Source organism: Adiantum capillus-veneris, chromosome 24 (assembly GCF_014529385.1).
Source record: "Adiantum capillus-veneris isolate H3 chromosome 24, ASM1452938v2, whole genome shotgun sequence".
Taxonomy (NCBI): Eukaryota; Viridiplantae; Streptophyta; class Polypodiopsida; order Polypodiales; family Pteridaceae; genus Adiantum; species Adiantum capillus-veneris.
The window spans coordinates 122,900,812-122,912,885 of record NC_140954.1 but is presented as its reverse complement, the minus strand read 5'-3'; the positions used below and the strand labels follow the sequence as shown (position 1 = coordinate 122,912,885).

At 42.3% G+C, this 12,074-nt stretch overlaps 1 protein-coding gene across 1 annotated transcript; it reads right to left on the bottom strand.

Moving 5' to 3' along the window:
- Positions 1-6,413: 6,413 nt before the first annotated feature.
- LOC147427064 (pentatricopeptide repeat-containing protein At5g27110-like) lies at positions 6,414-9,925 on the bottom strand. Its single transcript, XM_086498811.1, has one exon. The coding sequence runs from the start codon at positions 9,790-9,792 to the stop codon at positions 7,297-7,299; it is 2,496 nt and encodes an 831-aa protein (XP_086354937.1). The 5' UTR covers positions 9,793-9,925; the 3' UTR covers positions 6,414-7,296.
- Positions 9,926-12,074: the final 2,149 nt, after the last annotated feature.

Below are 12,074 nucleotides of genomic sequence, written 5' to 3'. Positions count from 1 at the left end.
TTGGCAAATTATGGATAGGATGTGTTTCGAAGTTCATTGTCTAGGAAAGTTTGGACGTGATGTGTTCACAGTTTACGAAAGGGGATGCTTGGACGTGGGGTGGTCTCTAATTCGTATGAGGAAAATGATGCTCAAGATGGCTATTTTCTAAGGTAAAAAGTTGGAGATAGCATAACCGAGGTGTATCCAGTACCTAGAGAGAGAGAGAGAGAGAGAGAGAGAGAGAGAGAGAGAGAGAGAGAGAGAGGAAAAACAACACTTTTATTGATTGATTAAAAGACTACATATATAGAACTGCTTTGCCATGCAAAACTCCACTAAGACTGTATTACTTATCTATCTACCATAAAGATGTTTCCCATGGGCTAGTGACTAGTGACCAGGGCTTGGAAACCCAACCCCCCCCCCCTCTAGCCCAAACCAACGACAATGGACTTGGTATAGACCATGGCAAAGGTCAATCACCTGAAACTATGAGTAGAAGCCCCCCCCCCCCCCCCCCCCCCCCCCCCAACAACAACATAGGTGTGTGTGTGCACTTCCCTCAGACAACAATCAGAGTGAGACAACAAGAACTCAAAACCAAACATAAATGGGAGGTCTTACCACTTACATGCAGCAGTGTCTATAACCCGTACAAAATTTTGGCATGACAATTACTAACAATTGATAATCTAAAACAAGGATTTGACTGAAAGTATGTAATTGTTCTGACAAAGAGACAAATCTTGATGAACAAAACTATGACACATAACGGGAAAAATAGTTTTTGAACTCTGTATTGATGTATAGAGTGCTTGAAGCAAAAGGTTGGATGAGTCTTCACTTGTTTTCTCGCTTGATAGGCTGTGATATTTGAAGTCGCCCCGATGCTTTCTTTGGCATCAATATCCAAAACAGAGTTGTTGACTAATAGATCAAATTCAATACCAGCATCCTTACAATCAACAATATACCGCTTCTTTGGAGATTTATCAACCACTGTATAAGGTTTTGCATGATGCGTGTCTCTCAAAAATTCATCCATGTCGTAGCAATATGTGTGTTTTGAAATGCTATGACATGCTAAATAGGTAGTTTTGTAGGCCAATTTGCAGCAACTTAATCTCTACACAAGCGTTTCAAAAGGCTGTCCCTACAGCGTTGAGTTCACCCTCACCGGCTTCAAGCTTGGCAGGCATCATTTCAAAATGCTAAGTAGAGAGGACTCCTTGCCTTTCTTGTCCGTCTGTGAATGACGACATTTCAGAACACCTGCTTGTTATGCTGTAGCAAACCTCCTGCATTACCTTCTAGCCGACGGTGCCTAGGGCTCTACGACACCAACCACAAAGATGGCGTTTAATCTTGGATACTGCAAGACACTTAAGGTTCATGAGAGCTTATCAAGCATCATTTGAGGTTATGCCTTGTTGGGTATCAATATAGCCAAGGGCACATTCATAAGTAAGTATTTCATCGCCTACAGCCACGCCTACAGCCAAACAAGTCTCTTTTCAAGGCTTGAAGTGCTTCGAGACACAACAACCCACTGCAAGGAGAGCATGGCCGGTGTCGATTTAGGAGGCAAGCAAGGCTTGTTTTTGCTTTACTAGTAGAGATTAATTGTGGACTTTTACTTCCATATTATACCATTTGATGAGGCAAGATGATTGTAATCTTGAGTCTTGTTTATGGTCTACTAGTTGCTTCTAGTACCATCATGGATTTAGCGGGATTGTTCGTGAAGCAAAGTGCTCAATAGGCAGCTATATTGTTCTTTCATCACAATTTGGTTTAAAGATCCATAGACACTGCTATGTACCTATTTTGGGGGGTTTTGTACAGGCTATGCTGTCTATGTGAGTGCAAGATGTAACTCTAGTCTAAAAGTTATATTACCTCTATGAGGTAGTATGATGTAAGTTTTGAGTATAATGTCTTGGTCACAATTCAAACCTAAATTCATTCTCAATCCATTAGGCCACTATGAGTGTGCGGTTTGAGTTAACCTTGCTTATATATAGGATCACATTCTGGGTACTCAAATAGAAAATTTTGTGCAACAATACATGTATAGATGTAGGCCTAGTAGCTTGCAGACTTATAATATTTTTGGAATTTCAGTTCAATATAGGCATTTTTTTCCAGAGAACACCACCACTTTGATTTACTCTGCATGTGAAGAGTAACGTACACGTGGACATAGACACACTGTGCCAAACTTTTTCTTAGAAGGGCACCTTGACCGAGGTAGACTCTACTATGATTTTGAGATCCCATTTGGCCAAAGGGACAATCTCCTTAGAGTTTCTAATTGATGGTATGATTGCAATAGTATAATTTTACAATGTTCAACTTTTTCTATGAGCAAATATTTCAATATGTAAGTTTATTAGGAAAACATTAGGGCTTTTAAGAAAATACTTTTCACTAATATTTTCAGAAAATCTCTTTTGGGGGGGGGGGGGGTAGGGTAATGTGAGGATAAGGGTCTTGTATACAAGGACATGGTCCTAGGCCTGGATCTACAAGATAAGGGCAAACCCTAAAAGCAAGGCTATCTTAAAGATAGCAACAAAGGGTTCTATAAGAAGAGTGGTTGGGTTTCCAAACCCTGGTCACTAGTCACTCTAAGCCTGTGGGAAACACCTTAATTGGTAGATAGATAAGTACTCCAGTCTTAGTGGAGTTTTGCATGGCAAAGCATTTCTATATATGTAGTCTTTTAATCAGTCAATACAAGCGTTGTTTTTCTTCTCGAACCGAAGTCTCTCTCTCTCTCTCTCTCTCTCTCTCTCTCAACAGTCCGCCATGGTTCCTCACCGTCACCCACCCTAACCGTCGCACATCCAGTTTTCTTGAAGGCGTGGTGTGGCCTGAGTCACAGCAAGTCTTTTACCCCCCTGGTCAGCCTTTTTAGTGGTGCCACACTAGGAATTTCTCTACTGCTTGCATTTCGTCTACCCGCCATCGCTGGCGCTATGCCTACAACAGTGAGTACCTACCATCGCCAGTTCTCGATCGCATTCCTCCCCGCTCCATTTTGTGTTGTAGGCACAAAAGGCGTCGGAAGCCAAGTTAAGCTGCTCTCTACTGGCCCCTTTACACTACACAAGCCAGAAAGTTTCAACAATACGAGAAACCACATTCATTTGAGCTTCACTCACGAGCCCCTCTGTCAGAAAAGGATGTAGCAAATTTTATATCTTTCTAAGGCCTTCCTTTCTCAAGGACAATCTTCAGGTTCATAACATAGGACCTGAGGGTGACTTTTCCTGCCAAAACTATAGCCATGGCGGCCAATAAAATCTAGGTGCAAAACGGGTTGTTCTTCTGATCTTTAGGCACCTACACGCCTTCCACATCGAAGAGTAGAAAAAATGGAAGAATCTCTCCGCAAAGCAGTAGTAGAAGACCTTCCTCACCTCTTTCGCCACTGTCCTTTTAACCGTCCCATTTGGGCACCAGTTGTCAAGGCTCTAGGAGCCCCCCCTCACTGACTCCATACCTTAGCTTGGAATCATGTTAGAGCCGAGTCTATGTGGCTGATATGGAGGCAGCGTAATGCCTATTTGTTAGAAGGAGCTTACCAGAGTTCATCTCTACGAATATTTTTTGATGATGTTCGTCTTCACGCCAAGAAGATCTTGAAAAAGGAATGCAGGATCTACCGGCTGAAGGCAAAAGACATCTCTCGACATTACGACTGACTCACACTTGATGAAAGACAGGAGAGATTGGATCAATATGACCGCCTTTGATTTGGCAGGAGCTGAAGAGGACTTGGACAGGGCCAAGGAGCTGCTTGAAGCTATCTAGGTGCAAATTGATATCCTCCCCCTAGTGATTGGATGTCCCCTTATCGGATGCCCTCTTTTGGATGCCCTCGCTTGAGCTCTTCCTGAGTAATATACCTAGTGCAAGCCCCCAAGCAGTGTTAGAAAAAAATTGGGGCCTAGTGTATTTTAACCGATTGAAATTATAAAATCTTGGTTAGATTTTGAGCTTGCCTTTAAGAAAATAATCGACAAATTTACACAAGTTTTAGTGTAATTACTGGCAAAAGCTTCAAATTTTGACCTGAAAACCAAGAGAATTTCAAGTTTCCCCTTATTTTGATCGATTAAGAAAAATGTATTTTTCTAGCCCTACCTCCAAGGCTGCAACTTTTGTAATGAACTAACAGTTTGCACATCGAACTTTATGCGACCTAACTCTCACCTTGGGTCCTTTGTAATCCTCTATGCTTTCTTAATATAATTCACTTCGCGTTTTTCTTGGCAAAAAAATTTGTCTTGCTTCAACAGGCCAAAAACGCAAGAGACAACACATAAGGTATTCATAATGGCAACATCCATATTTTATTAAATCATTAAATGGAACCTTTCCACATTCCGTTCTCGTACACGACTCACTTTGTCCATGCTAGGTTGCTAACCAAAAACTCCAAGGCTAACTCGAGTAGCCGAGAGTTCAAACGGACCATGTTGAGATAACCAACTCGCCCACCCACTTTGGTTGATTGCTGCGTACAAATTTTTATAAAAAAAAGGCGATGTTCCTTCTCCCACTGATCACCTGCAGCCACGCAGAGCCTGCATCCGCTAGCTATTGACTCTCCCTACCAAGGCATCTCGCTTGATTCGTGGGTTTTTTTTTTTTTTAAATTAACCTAGCTGGTATCCCCTATGGCTTCAAAAAAACAAGTAAAAGGGTCACGATGGCTTTCTAAAAAAATAAGAACGTGATAAAGTCATTAGGTTGAGTTTAACTCTTGGGAAAGGATTGCCTCAGCTTAGCGTTGATCTTATTGAAAATTGAGACTAGCCGGTTGCAAATCATGGTAAAGGAAAGAAAATGGTGAATTATGTGAGAAAATAGTTCAAAAATCTTGCAATATATATGCTAGTATTTTTGATTCGCTTCTTAATGGGATGAGAAGAAAATTTTGTCGACAAACGCTTAATTAAAGAGACTTTCTTGAATATTGATTATAATTAATTTATGGGAGGCAAGAAAAGTCAAGCCATGTGAGGCTATGAAATGAAATGTGAAATAAAAAGAACTCATCAATGTGTGTGTGTCTCCATAGAATTTACTAAAATTATGAAAGGTGAAGCTTCACTTTAACATTCTAAAATAATAGAATGCAAGAAAAGTCAAGACATGTTAGGATGTGAAATGAAGGGTAAGACATGTCAGGATGTGAAATGAAGGGTAAGATCCATATATATCAACTGAAATAACATTTAAAGCGAGTCTCAATCATCACCAAAAACATTGAAAGTATGTCTAACCCAACACTCTTCTAAGGCTTCTTTTAAAAAGCCAAAAATATTCACTACCTACATAGTGGAAGGACACTCTTAAAGAAGAAAACTTTGAAGGAGAAATAAAATACTAATGTGCTCTCCACCACCTCTTTATTATATGGACACAAAAAGTCTTTTGACTTTCCACCTTCATGAATCTTTTTATTTTCTAAACTCATCCTTAACTTATGGAGTTAAGATGTTTTGAAAGGAGTTTTATTTTTCTGAGATTGGGGGACTCTCTCTGTCTCTCTCTCTCTCTCTCTCTCTCTCTCTCTCTCTGTGTGTGTGTGTGTGTGTGTGTGTGTGTGTGTCTCTCTGGTGAGGGGTCGCACGTCACAAGATGACGTGGAAGAGGGATATTCCACTAGGGTATCATGTCTGGAATATAGAGTACAGAAATAGTATTAGGTGCCAAATCTTTCATGAAAAAATATCGTTAAATCTCTAATACCGGCCACAATCTAAATCAATGGTCACAATCTTTGCTTGTTTTGCGTCTTCTTGTTCGAGCTTAGCAAATAAGATCAACATGTTCCTTAGTGTGACCAAGCCGTATGCAAAAAGTGCACTCAGATAGCTTTCAAAAGTAAATGGAAAGGAAAGAATCATTAAAAAAAAGGGAAAGTTACCAAAATACCCCTCTAATTTGTGGAAATTCCCAAAATACCCTTGTTGGTTGGATTGTTCAAGATTCTCTAATTCCAATTTCTTTTTTAAAATTGAGATTTGTTTTTGAGTGGTTAGCACGTAATTTGTCACAAATTACTTCAACGACAAATTACTTCACAAAAAAAAAAAGCAATTATGTCTAAAAATAATGAAGCAATTCATCTCCAAAGCCTAGATAACCAACTCAAATTCTAGTTTTAGCATCTTTGTATTGATAGACAATCAGTCTTCTTATGAAAAGCTACAAAGTTTTTGATCTTTGGAGAATTTTAATCTCACAACCAAGGGTATTTTGGGAACTCTGGAAAATTGGAAAATTTGAAGGGCCTTCTAAGAATTCATGACAAAATATTGGGGAATTTTTTAAATTTGAGATGTATTTTGGTAATTTTCTTTTTTTTTAAAAAAGAGTTTGTTTTATTGTTTGCATTGGCATGAATAAGCCTAGAAAAAATTCCCCTATGGTCTTGCTTTCACTTGTATAAATTTACGTAGTTACACTGTCCATAACTATCACTCTTTTGGTTGGGATGTAGGTCCTTCGAAGGCTATGTGCTTTCCAATGTCTGAGTCATGGATCCATTATCTCTGAGCCATATTTACTTTTATTCAGCCTCTGAGCCACGTTGGACCATTGCTGTGAACCTATCATTTTTTTTATTGCCTCATTTACCTCTGAATACATAGGTCATCGGGTATTAGAGTGATTTTGTTACCCTCTTCAAGTCTTGAGTTCAAGACTCATTGGATCGATCTTCAAGGTCTCTCGGGTGGCTGCCCTCAATGTGTGTGCAAGGCCGAAGAGAGATTGTTGTGAGCGAGAGGGAGTGTGAGACCCAGGTTCCTATTGCAGTAAAAATTCTCTTCTTCTTCTTCCTCTTCACAAAGGCAATGGGGCACTAAACAAAACCCACACTCAAGCATCCCCATGAACATGAGTGATAGACAGTGTGTTGGTAACAGAGAAGGATCTTGAGAGAATCCTTCATATGTGACACCCAAAAAGAATAGTTCACTCAAAGCATTGAGACCCTTGGCGATGCAAACACATCATGTCAACACGTGTTTTTCCCGTGTGACATTGAGAGCCCTATAACCCATGTCAGCACTTCCAGCCTATGTGCATTATGATGAAGTATGTACTCCTAATCTGCTTCAGAACTCAGTACATTAGCCCATCTACCTATCCATACAGATCTCCGCTGATAGTCGTACCCACTGTATACTTTGCTCAAACATCAGTAAAAAATCTCTCTGAACATCCAATTTGCTTTTTCCTCCACAAGTTCTCATGGCTGTTCAAACTGGCAGGCCTTGATTATTCCTTTCCTTAAATTTCCAATCTCACTGCTTCCACATTTTCTGCATCAGTTTGCACATCCGTAGCTGCATGTAGGTTTGCCATTAGCACATAGGCTCCTCCTTCACTTTTATCCACACGTACTGCCTCTTGAAAAGCCCATTTGCCAACCTTCACATCCCCCCACTTTTGACAAGCCCCAAGAAGAGCAGACAAAATGGCAGAATCATCAGTGCATGGCATGTCTTGTATCACTCTTGCTGCTTTATCAAGGTGCCCTGCACGCCCGTAAAGATCAACCATGCAGCTATAATGCTCTAATTGTGGCTTCAAACCATACTTTGCGCTCATACTTGTAAAATGCGCATAGCCGTCCTCTACTAGACCAAGGTGACTACAGGAGCTCAGTACAGAAGAGAACGTTGCTGCATCTGGAGAAATGCCCTCAAGCTGCATCTGCTTGAAAGAACGTAATGCTTCCTCAGCTTGACCTTGTTGTGCATATCCTGCAATTAATGTGTTCCAAGAGACAACATTCCGAGAAGGGAGCATTTCTAAAGCTTTTCTGGCTTTCACAAGGGCACCACACTTGACATACATGTCCACAAGAGCAGATCCAAGGACGACATCAGTTACAAGCATTTTCTGCCTAGCAATTATATCATGAATCAGTTCTCCTTTGTCTAATGCATTTACGATGCCACAAGCTTTTAAAATGCAAGCAAATGTCACCTCATCTGGACGGAACCCCTTACACTGCATGAGCTCGAAACAGTCTAGTGCCTCCTTACCTTGGTTCTGTTGAGCATATCCAGCAATTAGTGTATTCCACGAGACGATATTGCGAATAGGAAGCGCTTCCAGCACTTCTCTCGCTTTTGCAAGATCACAACATTTCACATACATATCCACCACGGCTGTTCCAAGCTTAACATCCAATTTTAGGAGCCCCAGTTGGACAATTTGATTATAAATGTGATTGCCCTTGTCAGCTGCCCCTATGCTCCCACATGCTTTCAGGATGCAAATGAAGGTCACTCTGTCAGGAGATATGCCCTCGCGCTGCATCTGATCAAAACAACGGAGTGCTTGCTCCCCTTGGCCATGCTGGGCATATCCTGCGATCAGTGCACTCCAAGTAACAACACTACGAGATGGAAGCTCCTCAAGCACTTCTTGCGCCATAGTGAAAGCACCAGACTTTGCATACATATCTACAAGAGCAGTGCCAAGAATGACATTGTTCTTTAACAGCCCCTCTTTGGCAATGCCATCATGAATTTGTTTTCCAATATCTATTGCCCCGGTTATGCCACAGGCTTTCAAGGTGCAAGTAAAGGTAACAGCATTTGGGGTGATGCCTTTGTGCTGCATTGACTTAAAACATTTCAGTGCTTCTGTTCCTAGACCTTGCTTGGCATATCCTCCGATCAAGGCATTCCATAAAACGACATCACGAAATGAAAGTTCCTCAAGCACTCGTTGTGCCTTCTCAAGAGCACCACACTTGGCATACATGTCCACAAGAGCAGCTCCAAGTACAGGATTACGTTTCAACAACCCTTGCCTTGCAGTCTCGTCGTGAATTTGTTCACCTTTAGCACCAGCTCTTGCAAGGCTACAAGCTTTCAAAGCGCAAGTGTAGGTTACTTCATTTGGAGGCATGCCCTCTCTTTTCATCCTCTCAAAACATAATAATGCTCGCCCACATTGCCCATGTTGAGTATAACCGGCCAACAAAGTATTCCAAGAGACAACATCCTGGGAAGGAAGTTCATCAAATGCGTGTTGTGCTTTTGCAAGATCACCACACTTGGCATACATGTCCACAAGAGCATTACCCAGCACAGTATCACTTCCTAGCAGCCCTTGACTCGCTATCTGTTTATGAATTAGGCTGCCTTTTTCTATAGCCTTTATACTACCACAAGCTCTCAAAAGGCAAGCAAAAGTGATAGAATCCGGAATGATGCCCTCACGCTGCATCTGTTCGAAACACTCAATAGCATCTCTACCTTTTCCCTGTCGGGTATATCCTACTATGAGTGCAGTCCATGAGGATACATTCTTGCTCTTATAAGTTTCAAGCAATGTCTTTGCTTTTCCGATTGCACCACATTTCACATACATAGAAATAAGAGCATCAGAGCATCTGCCTGTCAAATCCAATTTTGCAATATCATCGTGTATTTGAGAGCCTCTGTGAAGGTCCTGGTTTTTGGCACAATCCCTGAGTGAGGCCACAAAAGAAGCACTTGTGTTAAGTGCTCTGTAATCGGTTGTGGTCTCAGATTGTCCATATGGCTCTGCATCATAGACGGGGAGAGGCAAAACATACTCCCCTCCTTTGACGTCTGTATCCGCCATAAAATGAATGAACCAGCAATCAATCCACATAGAGCCTTTGATGAGTTTGGAATGCAGTAGAAACGAGTCAGAGGTTCTGTGAGGTGCAGAGTTCTCTGCTCCTAAGCCTTCGACCAAGCCGATGCTTGTCGCTAGGTGATGCATTGCAGTAGCCATCATCGATTGATGCTACCATCATCAGCAAGTTCTTCTTCGGAACTGTAGACTTCCTTGGGTCGATGCTTGAATTCACTGCCCAATTACAACTGTGTGTTCAAGTTTGACTGCTCACCGCTCAGAAAAGAGACACTGTGGGTTTGGTCACCTCGTCACTATATGGCACGGCTCTACCGGGGGGATCTAAGGCCCAAATTTGTTAGTGCGAAACGGCTTTAATTTCGGTCGTCGGATCATGTAGTGAACTGGGGTGAACTAGGGGTGAACTCGGGGCAAAAATGGAGCTCCAAGTTCACTCCTAGTTCACCCCCCCTAGTTCACCCGCCTCGCGGGGTGTGGATCGAACCTGGGACGTCTCGATTGTCACACGAATGCCCTATCATCACATTAGCGCGCGTCACTGTCCATGTTGGTATGGCACATGATCATATCCTAGTTTACGTGCCCCTAGTTCACCCCCAGTTCACCCACCCCTAGCTTACCCGCCCCTAGTTCACCCCCCAGTTTACCCACCCCTAGTTCACTGTGTGATCCGACGGTGGAGATTAAAGCCGCCTTGCCTCCCAAATTTGGACCCTAGATCCCCTCTGACCCGGAGCCGTGCCATATAGTGACGAGGGTTTGCTCACATAGTATCACAAAGTTTTTCTTGTTTGTTTACACTTTTCCTCAGGTTGGGTTCACATTGAGGCGGCGAAAGAGAGGCTCCAAAAGTTGCTTTTCCGGGTGGTAGAGTTACATAATGCACACTTCCGCCACCCATTTGTTCACATAGAGGGTGGAAGAAAAAGTCACTCGATTTTCTTCCGCCGGCTTGTGTAAACATTGGGCAGCGGCGGAAAAAAAGAGTGAAAGGAAGAAGCTTTTAGCATTTGCATCAATAAAGCATAGTACAAACCATAGCATAAAATTTATTAAATTGAATGCATTTGTTACAAAAACTCTAACTTGAAGATGATGATGAATCTACTTCCTCTAAAGTCTCATTTCCAAAAATTTCTTGGACATTCATCTGTGCCTGCTCTTTGTACATTGCCTTTGCAATATTGTCTCGCCTCTCGGAGCCTACTCCAAGGTCATTGGAACCTCCTTCATCGCTGCCTTGAGCACGCTCCATAGCCTCCTCTACTCTGACTTCCCGTGTTGCCATAAGCTCCATCATGGATGTAGCACCTACTCTTTGATCCTCTGTCGCGTGACTCGCCAGTTCTGCTTCTGCCTCCCACACCCACTCCATATCAAAAGATTCTCCATGGAAAATACAAAGGTTGTGAAGCACAAGACAAGCTGCTACAAGATATGGCACATAGCGTAGATTCATGTCACATCTTTTTAACAAAATTCTAAACCTTGCCTTCAACATTCCAAACGCTCTGTCAACTGGCATCCTTGTACTGGATTGAATGAAATTCCAGTAGTACTTGAGGCGTGACAACCCTTCTTTGCACCCTTTGAAAGGCACTAGCATATATGGCCGTGCCGGATAAGCGCAATCACCAACTAAACAATAGTTGCCTAGCTCCCCTTTTGCATATCTTTGTCCTAGCTCACTTCTAGTGAAATTCAAGGAGTCATGCACTGATCCGGCCCATCCAACATCATAATTCCATATTGAACAATTAGCAGATACATTTAGTTGCAACAAAATAGAGTGGAAACCTTTTCGCTTGAAGTAGTCGACATGGTTGTCCTTTGGTGCAATGATGAGAATGTGGGAACCATCTATCGCACCAACAACAAAGGGGATTCCTCTTGCAGCCTCAAACTCGCGCGCCAATGTCGCAAGTCGAGAGCTTGTGGGCCATCTGATGTACATATCCCTAAGGCCAGATTTCACGATTGCCTTGCAAAAATCAAGTACAATTCCACAAGATGTGCTCTTGGCACATCCATAAGTGTCACCAAGGCCCAAGAGTCCATCTCCAGTAGCAATTCTGGTAAGAGCGATTGCTACTCTATCTTCTATTGGCACGACCTTGCAAAAGTTTGTGGATTTCTTTTGCATGAAGGGTGCAAGCTTCCCACAAAGGTAATTGAAGGTTTCTTTGCTGACCCTTAGACGCCGCTTGAACATGCTAGCATTGTAAGCACTTAGGAGATAGCATCGAACAAAGCCTTGTACGTGGGTATGCCCACACACGCCGTCGTTCATGACCCCTCCTTCGGTTGGCGATCTTCTTGAGGCTTACAGACCGTGCCATGCACTCGCAAGCATGCAACCAAGTTTGCACTATGGACTCATCATCGCAAACGCTGGGCTCCTTTACCAATTCATAAATGGCTAA